The 13,448-nt window shown below is 44.1% G+C and overlaps 1 protein-coding gene across 1 annotated transcript in view; it reads left to right on the top strand.

Moving 5' to 3' along the window:
- The first annotated feature begins 5,565 nt into the window (after positions 1-5,565).
- Positions 5,566-13,448, top strand: part of ZNRF2 (zinc and ring finger 2) — a 65,529-nt gene continuing 57,646 nt past the window's right edge. The window contains exon 1 of the mRNA XM_085845375.1: positions 5,566-6,031. Within this exon, the coding sequence (XP_085701501.1) occupies positions 5,752-6,031 (280 nt within the window). The 5' untranslated portion in view covers positions 5,566-5,751. The remainder of the gene's footprint in view (positions 6,032-13,448) is intronic.

Below are 13,448 nucleotides of genomic sequence, written 5' to 3'. Positions count from 1 at the left end.
ATAAGAGGTGGTGGTGAACAGCCATTTTGAAGGCCTGGAGGGAAGAATGGGATTGAACAGAGTGAGAGAGTTTATTCCAAAGGCAGGAAAAAAGAAGAATGAAAGAGTGAAGGTGAGGAGTGAGTCGTGATTTTGGTAGTTTTACCTGAAGGGGGTTGTTGGCGGACCTTGAGCACCCTGCAGAAATATGGTGGGGACATATCACAGATAGAGCAAGGGGGCGGGGGCGAGACCAGAGAGGAGATGGTAGAAGACAGAAAGACCACCGACCTGCCTGTGGTGAGAGAGTGAGAGGCCCAAAGACTAAGCCTCATCGCGAGAGATACCAATGATCCGAAATGCCTTGATTTCCACAGTGTGAAGCCGAGAAAGGTGGGAGGCAGAAGTACCAGCCCAGAGGGGAAAGCAGTACTCCATCAGGCTGCAGACGAAAGCTTTGTATGTGGTCAGGAGCTCAGGTGGGCCGATGAAGGACTTTGCACGATGAAGGATTCCCAGTCGGCGACTGGCTTTGGAGGCCAGGTTGGAAATGTGGCTTTCCCAGGAAAGATCATGGCAAATAGTGAGACATAGAAGTTTGAAAGAAAGGACTTCTTCCAGAGGATCTTTGAGAAAGTAGATGGGGGGGGGGGGGTTCCAAACAGTCCTTTCAAAGAGACATAGTGAGAGTGTGAGATTTGTCTGGATTGAAAGACATGTTCCAAGTGTTGGACCAGTTTGTGATTTTATCCAAATCTGCAGTGAGCGAAGAAACTGCTGCTTGCCAGTCTGAGGGAGGACAGATGGTACGGCATTGGGTGGAGTCATCAGCAAAGAGATAAAGAGGATTTTCCAAAGAGTCGGAGAGATCATTGATGAAAACCAGAAAAAACAGGGCACAGAATGCTGCCTTGAGGAACTCCAGCCTGGACAGGAAGAGGGGATGAGAGAACTCCATTTTGGGCCACACGTTGACTGCGACAGGAGAGAAAATCTGCGAGCCATGAGTGGAGATGGCCTTGGATACAATAGGAAGAGAGTTTGGTGAGAAGGGCAGCGTGCCAGACCGTGTCAAAAGCACATGATATGTCTCAGGATATGGCTGTGTCAAGGGAAAGCATGCGATATAACTATGCTGGTCCATTTCAAGGGAAGCTTTTCCTTATCATAGTTGATGCCCACTCCAAATGGATTGAAGCTCTCGTGGTGCCATCCTAATCCTCTGCTGTAACAACTGAAGCGCAGCATACCGTGTTCGTGCAACATGGTGTTCCAAACTCCATTTTATCAGATCATGGATCGCCATTTATGAGTTCAGAGCTTCAGAACTTTTGTAAAATGAATGGCATTAAGCACTACACATCTGCCCCCTATAAACCTGCCAGTTATGGTCAAGCCGAACGTGCTGTTCAGATCATCAAGAATGGTCTAAGCCGCGTCAAGGAAGGCTCCATTCAATCTCGTCTCGCTCGTGTGTGTTCAACTACCGTACCAGACCACATCAAACCACCGGTCGCTCACCTGCCAAGCTTCTGATGGGTCGTAAATTAACAACACGGTTATCATTAGTGCACCCGGACGTAACGGTCCAGGTCGAGAATAACAAGTATCAATAGAAACGTAATCACAACCAAACATCTGTATATCATAACTTCCAGATCAATGATCCTGTGTACGTGTCAAACTCCGGATGTGGAACCAAGTGGGTATCTGGCATCATTATCGATAACATTGGTGAAATGATGTTTCTTGTGAAGTTGTGTGATGGTAGATGTATGTGTAAACATGTTGACCAACTCAGGTTACGTCACGGGGAGCCAAACATTGTACCGGCTCAAGTGCCTTTGTCACCCACTCCTGGATTAACACCATCTGCATTTGAACCTGAGGTGTTTCCTCAGAAAAGTTTTTCACCCATCAATGTACCTGAACCCCTTCCCGACCCTGTACCCGTTATTGAGAAACCCACAGCAGTTGCAAGCAAGGACAGCCCTCCACTAGCCCTTCGAAGATCAGCTCGTGTTTGTAAGTCTCCTGAGCGTCTTGATTTGTAATCACAAAAAAAGGGGGGAGGTGGAGATGAGATGTATCAGAAGTTTATGATAATGCATGCATACATAGGTGCACCAGGGCATGCTTCAGCAGAGTCATGTGACTCACCCATGTTCTAATGCTGTGCTGTGCTGTGTTGTGCCCTTGTCCGAATAAAACCTGTAGTTCCCACTTCGGAGCGTTTGTCCCTGTCTATTGAGAACATTACATCAGCCATCTCCTCCCCTGGTAGTGATTGGTGGGGTCCCATTTTCCAACCTTGCTCTTTTTGTGATGCTGAACCAGAAAACTCCAGGACTGTACTGCCACTGCACTGTGCATTAGGACTACTGATTCTCACTGCTGCCCGGCACTGACTTTTATTTACCCTGGCCTCCGATTATTTACAATCGGAGGCAGAGCTTCCTGTCCCTGGACCCTCCTACATGGCATTTTGTCCGTTCAGGTTGCCCAGTTCAATTTTGAAGGCACCCGTTTGGTGGAAATGATTTTGAAGGTGGCCTTACTTTCAGGGAAAGGGGAGGGGGCTTGGAGATTAGTGCCCAACTGTCAAACTTGATGGATGGCTTCTGTCTGAGGCTTCCCTTGAGCTTTTTGAGCCATACATATGGGCCATACATACGACGCATACACTGCTCCGACGCATGGGATGATCTTTGCAATTTCTCTGCAAAAGGAAGGAGCTCACTGCATGTCAGAGTACACGGTTCATAAACCGGCCACGCAACCTCGACCACGGCACTCCGTACCACTGGCTTGGGTGTGGGTTTGGACAACAGACCCGCGGATACCGCTTTCTCAACCTCACCTGGGCCGACAAACATGGAAGGCATGACCTCAGCCATCCTCGCTGGTAGCTTAGCGGGTACAGAGGGGCACGTTTCGCACACAAGCGGTTCTGCATTGGCCATGCACACCCATCTCTCGGTCGCATATCCGGGCACAAGTGATTCACCTGCGGGTTTTGTCAATACTGTGGAAATCCACAGTACTTTTCCTCTCACCGTCGCCAATTTTGGCTTGGATTGGAGCGATTCTTGGGGTTTTTTTTTATAAATGGTAAAGAACAGTTGATTGAATGCAGTGTCAATTTGTTAAGCTCTGTGATCTTCAGGAGTAGCAAAAGCTCTTGGCACGACGGGTGACACTAGTCAGACTCGACAATATACTCATGGTTGCAGCAGGTTGATCAGCATCTCAAGGAGATGGGGATGGGCCAGGCATCTGCCTGGGGGATGACCAGATGGAGGCCGCTGGAGTACCGGCAGAAAATGGACGCAGCGACGCGCTGCTCCGACGCATACTCCCATACCTGACCTGACCTGTCTGTCTGTCCCGGCAGAAAGTGGACGCAGCGACGCACTGCTCCGACGCATACTCCCATACCTGACCTGATCTGTCTGTCTGTCCCGGCAGAAAGTGGACGCAGCGACGCACTGCTCCGACGCATACTCCCATACCTGACCTGATGACTGTCTGTCTGTCTGTTCACACAGAACGTTTATGTTTTTCTCTGCAACCGCTTGTCGGATTGAGACGAAATTTTCACCGCCGGTGCGACTACTCATGTGGAATGTTTTAATCAGAATTATGACGTCTTAGATGTCGTGGTGTGGCAGCCATGTTGGATTTACCTGAAAACCTATAACAAGCTTCTCCAGAAGGGCTGGACAAGTCGAGGCGAAACTACATATAAATGTTCCCCAAGCCATGGGTGTACAAGTTTACGGAAAACAAAATGATAGGTCACATGGTTTAGCAGGCATTTTGGATTGAAGAAAAATATTAAATAACGTTTTCTCTGGAACTGCTTAATCAATCGATGTGAAACATCACAATTCTGACCTCGTAGTGATGGGGGAAAACACTTTTTAAATTTCAACTTCATCAGACGCATGGTTTGGCAGGCAGAATTATTTACTTTTTTGATATGGGTTGTTTTAAAAAAAAGTATTTGTATTTTTTCTTTGAATAATGCTAACTTGGCTGAGCCTGGATGAGTTTGAGGGTAGAGGAGTAGTAGCTAAAACCGGAATCCTATCCAGGTTCCTCCTGATGACGTCATCTTTGATTTTTTGCTTGTTTGGGTTCCTTCTGATTACTCCATTGCAGGACTGTACCGATTTGGACTTCCATTTGATTTTAATTAAATTTATTTTTAATCCCATTCTAAATTTAATTGAATAATGAATAATAATTTTTAAAAAGTCATGGGTCAGGGTCAGGTGTCCGATCAAAGCTGGGTTGCATAAAAGCGGGACGTCATGGTACCCGATTATCACTGGCAGCAGTTATAAAGTGGCAGTTCTAATTACGTCTCTTATTAATGACGTCACAAACCAGAACACAAATACCACACAAAAGCAGTCCTGGCAAAGGTCTGCAATGTCCGATTGCTCTTTTTCTTGTGGTGTTTTTAGTTTTATCCATATGAATATTTTTAGATCCTCATGGAGGATCTCCAAGTCTTGCGTTGATCTTCATCTTCTTCTTGTGGACTTTTTTGTTTCACAGCCTCCAGTTTTCATCGAAACTTCCTGAAACTTGGCATATATATGTAAAAATTCCCTGCGCAGACAGTAACCATCTCCGATTTTGAAAATTCCTCCGAGAAAAAAAAGTTATGACGTCAAAATATCTCCGCTAATGGAAATCGCCTAAAAAATTATCTCCGAAACTGGGCAAGCTTTTTGAATTCTGTTTGCGATAATCGAACAGGGCATTAGCTGAAATGAATTACCGCACACATGATACGTCACTATGACGTCATATCAATTTTTATGACGTCATTCCTATTTTTTGACATTTTTCGTTTCACAACCCAGAGTTCTCATCGGATCTTTGTGAACCTTGCCATGTATATGCAGAAAGCCCACGCGCAGGCAGTAACCATCTCCGATTTTGGAAATTCTTCATGGAAAAAAAAGTTGACGTCATTTATATCGCCGCTCATGGAAATCGCGTATACCATTACCTCCGAAACGAGGCAAGCTGTTTGAATTTTGTTTGCGGGAATGAAGCCGGGCATTAGTACAGATAATTATTCATCGCAAACCTGATACATCACAATGACGTCATATTCGTTTTTATGACGTCATCATTAAGAGGACGAGGATCTTAGCTCATTTGAGCCTGTTTAATGCACATATGTAATGAAGCTGATGAATATTTTTGGTTTTATCTATAAAGATGTGAAATTATTCTTGCGTCATCGACATTGAGGGAAAAAATAGCTCGAGCAATGTTTAATCACAGGCTGGCTGTGTGATTTCATTTGTAAATAATTGTGGTTCGTAGAATGTAATCATATAATTAATACCGATAATAATAATATATCGGTTATTATTATAATTACAATTACAATCTGTCACCATTGTCGATGGATATCCTGAGGAAGAATGATGATGAAGAAGAAGAAGAAGAAGAAGAAGAAGAAGAAGAAGAAGAAGAAGAAGAAGAAGAAGAAGAAGAAGAAGAAGAAGAAGAAGAAGAAGAAGAAGAAGAAGAAGAGGAATAGGAATCAGAAGAAGAGGAAGACGTCGAGGAGAGAGGAAGGAAGGAAGGAAGGAAGGAAGGAAGGAGGGACGGACGGACGGACGAGGAGGAGGAAGGGAAACAGCGACCTCTGTCTGCCATTGGCTACACCGAAGGATGAGGCGTTCAGGCTGAGACAAAACACACAAACATAAAGACAGGCTTGAACGGCCTTCGCGGGCCCACATGGGCGCCAAGCCGAGCACTCACGGCCGTCCTCGGGCCTGTCTGGGGCCCGGCGTGACGACCACGGCTCAAGTTCCAACGTCGCACCCCGCGGACCCGTACGGACCCCTCACGGCACGGGGAAGGATCCAGGGAGCTCCGCAACACGGCGAAAGGATCGCCCTGCCTGGACCTGGACCCGGACCCGCAGAGGATGGACCCACACGGATTTTGGGCCTTTTGGACGCGTCCGATTTGTCCCAAGTTCTGCCCATCCGCCTGACCCCGCACTTGCTCGGAGGTAAGCCGATGAGGATGACGTTCGGGGGATGATGGGGTTTTTCTCCAATGTCTATACATGAACCGGTGTACACGAAGTTCGGCCGTGGTCTGTTTCCGGTGTACTGTCCGTGTACAGTACAGTACAGTGTCGTACAGTACAACAAGCACACAACAGCACCCGGTGTGAGGATGTTGGTGTTTTGTTTTTATTTTTGTCCCATTAACCCACTCTGCCATGCTGGAGGTGCGCGGGTTCGGAGAGCGACACACAACGTGTCCTGAACGTGAATACAAGGAAACGTTCGTTCACGTTACTTCTCTCCGTACACCCTCACGAAACCCGGTACTGCTCTTACAACTGGTTAACAACAAGGCACGTGGAGATACTCCACTCATCCATTACCAACACACATGAATCATTCATTACAGACACGTGACGTGATTCGTTCGTTTGGAACACACGTGACGTCAGTCCGTTAGGAACACACGTGACGTCAGGACAATAACCCCAAACACACTTCAGAAAGCACCCAGGAATGGGTCAAGACCACACGCTGGACTGTTCTGAAGTGGCCAGCAATGAGTCCAGATCTAAATCCCACTGAACACCTGTGGGGAGATCTGAAAACAGCAATTGGGAGAAGGAACCCTTCAAATCTGGGAGAACTGGAGCAGTTTGCACAAGAAGAGTGGGACAAGCTGTCAGTAGAGAGGAGTCGGAGACTCATTCATGGCTCAAGGAAGTGCTTGACTGCAGTTATTTTGTCCAAAGGTTGTGCTACCAAATATCAAGTCAAGGGTATCAATAATTTTGTCAATGCCATTTCTTTTTATTTTCTGATTTCAAAGGATACATTAAGTTCTGAATCAAAAACAAAGGTATCAATGGATGGGGAAATACGGTGTGTTTGTGTAGCAGGTTCAAATTCCCTTTTTAATTCTTTTTCTTCTCTCTCCCCATCTCTCTTAACCTCTCTCCTTCACATTTCTTTACAGCACATCCATACACACAAACAACACGCATTAAAAACCAGCATTACATCGACAAATCTCACATTACCAGTCGGACCCATCATAGCGCTTGGGTGCCACTTGCTTCTGCACAGTGCCTTCAGCAAAGTGCTTGTGTGCTGCTCGGTCCTGTGTGGTGCCTGCACCGAGGGACTGTGTGCCCAACCACTGAGTGCAGAATGACAACAGGAGTGCACCAATCAGAAGGCATACCCGGGATGCTGATCGCCATGCCTCTGCCCAATGGCTTTATAAGGACTTGGGGATGTGTGTGGCTGGGGAACATCACCAAATCCCCCAGTCCGGGCATCCTAGGACTCGGGGATGTGTGTCTCTAGGCAACCCTGAGAGCCAGACAGAGTCTGCAAGGAGCGAGCCTTGCGAACGTATGCCTCTGTGAGGATGGGATCTGCTGTGAGTGATCTCGCTGGTCCTGCGGAGCAAGCAGATAAGCAGTGGAGTTCTTTCCATGGACCTGCCAGCAGACACGCACTAACTTACACTATCTTCTCTTTATGTCCCTATTTGTAATCGTTCATTTGGAACGCACAAGAACAATCAACAATTGCACCTTTAACCTATTCAGGGCTGGGTTGCTGATTTGCATTCATGATTTCCTTGAATGCATTGTGAAGCATTCATCCGCATCTCTCCCCACACGGCACCATCACCCTGTTTTCTCTCCTTCTCCCCACCCTTTTTCACATTGGGACCAACGTAAGCCGGCAGACTTACGTCGGGTGAGTGAGGGGTCACAAACAAGCCCCACCTTCTTATCTCTGGGTATCCCTCTTGCTTGTCTAATTTCCCAGTGACTGAAGTGCCTATGTCTGTAGTTCCATGATGAGGTTGACTGTCTAAGGGGCTTGCGTATTTAATGGTAAGACTTTCTTTTGTGACACTACATTGCTTGTATATACGTTAATGTTTGTTTTAAAAGATGACCAATCGTTTCCAACCTGCTCGATTGTCTTTCTTCATTGGTTAGACAGAGTATGTAAACAGTGGATGAGAGTTTTACCCGCTGTTTCGCTACGGTCAGGGACTAGCCGACACGCCACTTCAGGTTGCACTCGGCTATTCTTGATTTGTAGGAGTGGGGCGTCGAGTACGGTTGCAATATGTAACAATATGATGAATCAGACTGAGACTGAAATTACTTTCTCCTTGTGTACCTGCGAGCAGACATAATTCCCCAACATGGATTGACTGCTACATGGACAGTTGTCAACCTTACTGTATTGTTGTTGCTCTGCAGTTGACTGCAAGTCATTGGTAACATCAGCTGATATACCTGTCAAGGATGGTTCCCTTTGTGCTACAGCCAAAGACCTTTTACCTGTATTTTTGAGGTTCTCAGTCCGGTTATGGATGCTTAATTTGATGATCTACTTTTCCTTTTTACCCCCGCTGAAGGAGAGGGTATTGCATTTGGGTCCATTTGTCTGTTTGTTTGTTACTTACGAAATCTAAAGATTTCGTAAGTATATTGATGCCTTCCGTTTCTGTTTGTTTGTTTGTTTGTTTGTAGGCACAATAACTCGAGAACGGAAGAAGCCACCAATGTCAAATTACACCACGTGATTCAGGAGGGTGATGGCTCGTGCTGATTAGATTTTGGTCAAAATCGGTCAAAGGTCAAGGTCACAGTGAGGTCAAACATAATTCCGTAAATTCACGTGGAGAAATGGAGTATTTTTGCTTCGCTCGACGTTACGAGTTCGTTTTAACTTCGATTTTAATTTTGTCTTCGGTTTTTGCGATCGCTTAGGACGCTTAAAACTCGGTTGTCGAAATTCTGGTAAAAATCGGATGTTTTGGAGACGTTTTAAGATTGTATAAAAAATATTTCACTCGACGCGTCACGGGTCGTCCCATGATGCAGTGCGCTCGAGCAGACGCGTCGTTGAGTTACGTTAAGGTATAATTGTCTGGAGAAATGGAGATTTTTGCTTTGCTCGACGTTACGATTTTTGATGGTTTGATACAGAATCATCGTAGAAACTTCTGGTTTGCGTTGCTACCTTCTCGAGAGACAGCTTTTATTAGACAAGGTCAGAGGTCAAGTTGACGATTTCGTAAGTACTAGTCTATGACTGCTTGTTTCTCTGTCTGTTCGTTTGTTCGTACAGAACTTTAGTGTTTTTTTCTGCAACCGCTTGTTATATTGAGACGAAATTTTCACAGCGTCGGTGCGATGACTCGTGTAAAATGTTTTAATGATAATTATGATGTCACAGATCACATAGTGTGGCAGCCATGTTGGAAAAAACAAAAAACTTCGGACTTCTATCTCTGAAACTGCACCAAGGAAAAAATTGAAACTTGGCACGAAGCAAGTACTCCTCATGGGGGGAATAAACAGCCTTTTTACAGCCATTTTTCCCTGCTGAGCAGGGTTATCTTTTTGCAGGCTCCATGCAATCATGGTTCCCTTCTTGAGGCAATGTTTTATGGCCGGATGCCCTTCCTGACGCCAACCCTGGTCACCTCTTACGACACAGCGATTTAGTACACCTATTCTAACCGGGCATACACCGGGACCAGTACACTGGTACTCACTTCGCCGACCTCAGAAGGATGACAGGCTGAGTCAACCCCCTGGTGTTAATTCAGTGGACAACGGGGATCGAACACAGGACCCTAGGATCCCAAGCCAGTCATCCTAACCACTAAGCCAATACCAGGCTACTCCTCATGGGGAATAAGTGTGATTTTTTTTCTTTGACGTTGTAGGTGCCTTCATTATGATGTCATAGTTGCATGTGTAGAACGTTACATCTGATTAGTATGAAAAATTTTGAGGGTCATCTAGGGATAAAATGGTCCACAGAAAAAAAAATTGATGACATCATCGGTCACATGATTTGACAGCCATATTGTTACAAAAAAAATAAAGAAACCTTCAAAAGTCTTCTCTGAAGTTTCTGAACAGATCGAGGTGAAACTTAACATGTATGACCGCCTATCCATGAGGACCAAAAGGTTAACACATATGATATCATTGGTCACATGGTTTAGCAGCCATTTTGGATTGAAGAATATATTAAATGATGTTTTCTCTGGAACTGCTTAATCAATCAATGTAAAACTTCACAATTATGATAATGTAGGGATGGGGAGTACATGTTTTAAATTTCAACTTGGTTGGACACATGGTCTGGCAGCCAGAATGATTTAATTTCTTTGATCTGGGTTCTGTTTTATTTTTATTTATCATTATTATTATTATTATTATTATTTTTAATAACGCTCACTTGGCTGAGCCTGGATGGGTTTGAAGGTGGAGAAGTCGCAGCTGAAATGTGAATCCTATCCAGGTTCCTCCTGATGACTTTATCTTTGCTTTTTTTCTTGTTTGGGTTCTTTCTGATTACTCCAATGCAGGACTGAACCCATTTGGTCTTCCATTTGATTTGAATTGAATTTATTTTAATCCCATTCTAAATTAAATTGAATAATCATAAAAAAAATGTCATGGGTCAGGGTCATGTGTCCAATCAAAGTGGGACGATTTGGTACCCGGTCATCACTGCCAGCAGTTGTAAAGTGGCAGTTCTAATTATGTTTCTTATTAATGACGTAACACACAAGTACACAAACGCCACACAAAATACACCACACAAAACAAGTCCCGGCGAGGGTCTGCAATCTCTGATTGCTCTTTTTCTTGCTTATAAATGTCATTAATTTTCTCTTTATTGTATTGTCTTTGGCTCAAAATTGTCCCTTATGAAGTGTGGACAAAACAACAACAATAACAATCCTAGCCTTTAGATTACATGTTGACTATAGCCAGGAGCACTGTGCCAAAATAAATGCACCCAAATTGATGTTCCCAAGTTAAGGTTGAAAAAAATTCCACACCAAAAAAAAAAAAAACCCAGTAATTCTTCAATAAAATATGTTTTAGTTTAGAATCAATTCAGAAATCGCAGTAAAATATGCTTATAATTGTTATTCAATTCATCATAGTCAACAAATGTTGTTTCTTATATCGGTCAAAATTAAGTAAGTTCAGGCTGACCATACACTTGTGACCATCGTGTCCATGTACGTATACAACAGCAGAATCTTAGTACGAGTTTCACTGTCTGTGGACAACATGCGAGTTTGAGTGAAACTGCTGTATGGATTGGCTAAAACTGGTCATGTGGTCATGATATTTCCAATCACACGTTGTGGTGAAAGAGGCATGGGAGTCTTTTGACGAATCCTTCGTCTAGTGACGGTATTGTATGTTCCCTGGTACAAGATGTAATGACAAAATGCCTCGTGGACGACCAGTTACATCTGGCTGTTCACACAACAAAACCAGTACCAGCTATATCAGCCGACGGGCTGGCAGGTTTTATAAAAGATGGCTGACGGTGTACTGATCCATAAATTTGTTTCTACATAATCTGACCTCAACAACAACAACAACAACAACAACAACAACAACAACGTTGCATTGGACTTGCCAAAAGTATGCAAGTCTTGACAAATATAACGAGTTAAAAATTGTGATATATCTCATTTGGTAGGCTGATATGGAATGCCTCATTTGTTTATCTATATATTAAAGTAGTTGGATTTCTCTGTCTGTCACACTTTTTTTTCTTTCTTTCTGTGACGTCATTACAGTGTTGTGTCTAGCGCAAGGCCAGGCCTCTCCAGACGTACACGTCATCCCACCATTCAGCACTCAACCCATCCTGTCACTTCAGTGATAGCAGTTGAACACAATAACCCATATATCTGACTATCTGACTTATGTAGGTGACCTGGTGAATGCCAGACGATATGCCACATCTAGAATATTGTGTGCAGTTTTGGTCACCACAATTCAGGAAGGCCATATATGCCATAGAGATGGTTCAGCACAGGACTACTAGATTGATTCCGGGCCTAGCTAGACTCAGCTATGAGGAGCGGCTGAAGGAGACAGGGCTTTATTCACTAGAAAGGAGGCGGTTATGAGGAGATATGATAGAGATGTTTAAGATAATGAAAGGTAGAGATAAAATAAGTGAAGATGAATGATTCAACAGAGTCGACAGTGATAGGACCAGGGATGTAGCCTGAGACAAAAGAAGAGGAGAGTTAATATGGTAGCAAGGCAGAGGACTTTTACTCAGAGAGTAGTTAATGCATGGAATGGTCTCCCTGGAAAGGTAGTGGCAGCAGAAACAGGAGATAAGTTTAAATTGGAATTGGATAGGTACCTGGAAGTTATGGAGATAGAGGGGTATAGGGATGTTGACAGGACTTGTAGGTAGTTTGAACATTGATGGGTGATTGAGTACATGTGTACGGAGTGTTGTTAGTGGGGGTCTCGTCAAGAGGGGTTGTGTGGTTGATGTGTGTTTTTAACCAATCCCATGCCCCCTCCCCTGAGAGAGGTTGGGGGGGGGGGGATACAAAAACTACAAAAACTACAAAAACTTGTAATAAATAGATTTAATTTTTTTTTTTTTTTGCATTTTCTTCCTTGGATATTGCATTGATAGATTTGTATGGTGTTCGCGTAGGCATGATGGGCTGAATGGCCTCCACCTGTGTCTGTTTTCCTTGTATTTCCTTGATGGGTGTCGAGATGACGGATTTAGTAAGATGATGGTCTGGTAAGGTGGCGTTGCATCTCTCACTAGGCTAGGCCTTTACAGTGGTGCATTGTTCATGACTCAATGAGAATTGCATTTTGCATTTTTTGGAAAAAAAAAAAAGACGTAACGTCTGATCCTTGGTAACATAAAACTAATTCATAATATTGTTCTTTTGGTGAATAAGTGTGCATATTACTAAAATAAACACTGAGTTGTTAGCAGTAAACAAAATGTTTCTGGAATAACAATAAAAAAAGTTGCAAATACAGTAGACTAGGCGTAAGTCGTCACCATTGGGACCGAGAAAAAAGTGACGACTTAGACATGTGACGACTTGCGCGTATGCGAACATTCATGATGACTGTGGGGTGAAGGATGAAGTTGCGCATGGCCTGGACACGTACGTGTGAGAGGGCGCAACAATCTCTAAGCCGGCTATTGTACCAAAAGGGAAACGCAATCCTCGGGGCATAGGTGGGGGTTCATTGGTTAGTTGGAAAGTGATCAAGCAAAGATGGAATTCATGAATCACTTTATCAAAAGTAAAGATAATGAACAGCTGTAAGACAACTCATATACCATCGGTGATGGTATATGACCATCGACAAATGTGGAATGAATGGCTGTTAGAATTCATTCATTGTAATGAATGTAGAATGAGTTTTCATATGGAATGAAAACTCGTATACCATGGACAAATTACATGACACACAGTCATCGTGATGACTACCATTCAATACCGATGTGAAAGTGAGTGTGGTGATGTACAAAACAAGCCAATATAAAACCATGATCGGACTTCAACACTAAGCTCGATCGATCCTTTACTCCTTCGCC

The sequence above is a fragment of the Eptatretus burgeri genome, chromosome 11 (assembly GCF_056783735.1).
Source record: "Eptatretus burgeri isolate ZD-2024b chromosome 11, Ebu_testis_v1, whole genome shotgun sequence".
Taxonomy (NCBI): domain Eukaryota; kingdom Metazoa; phylum Chordata; class Myxini; order Myxiniformes; family Myxinidae; genus Eptatretus; species Eptatretus burgeri.
Note: the sequence above shows the minus strand (reverse complement) of the source record. Positions and strands in the feature narration are given on the sequence as shown.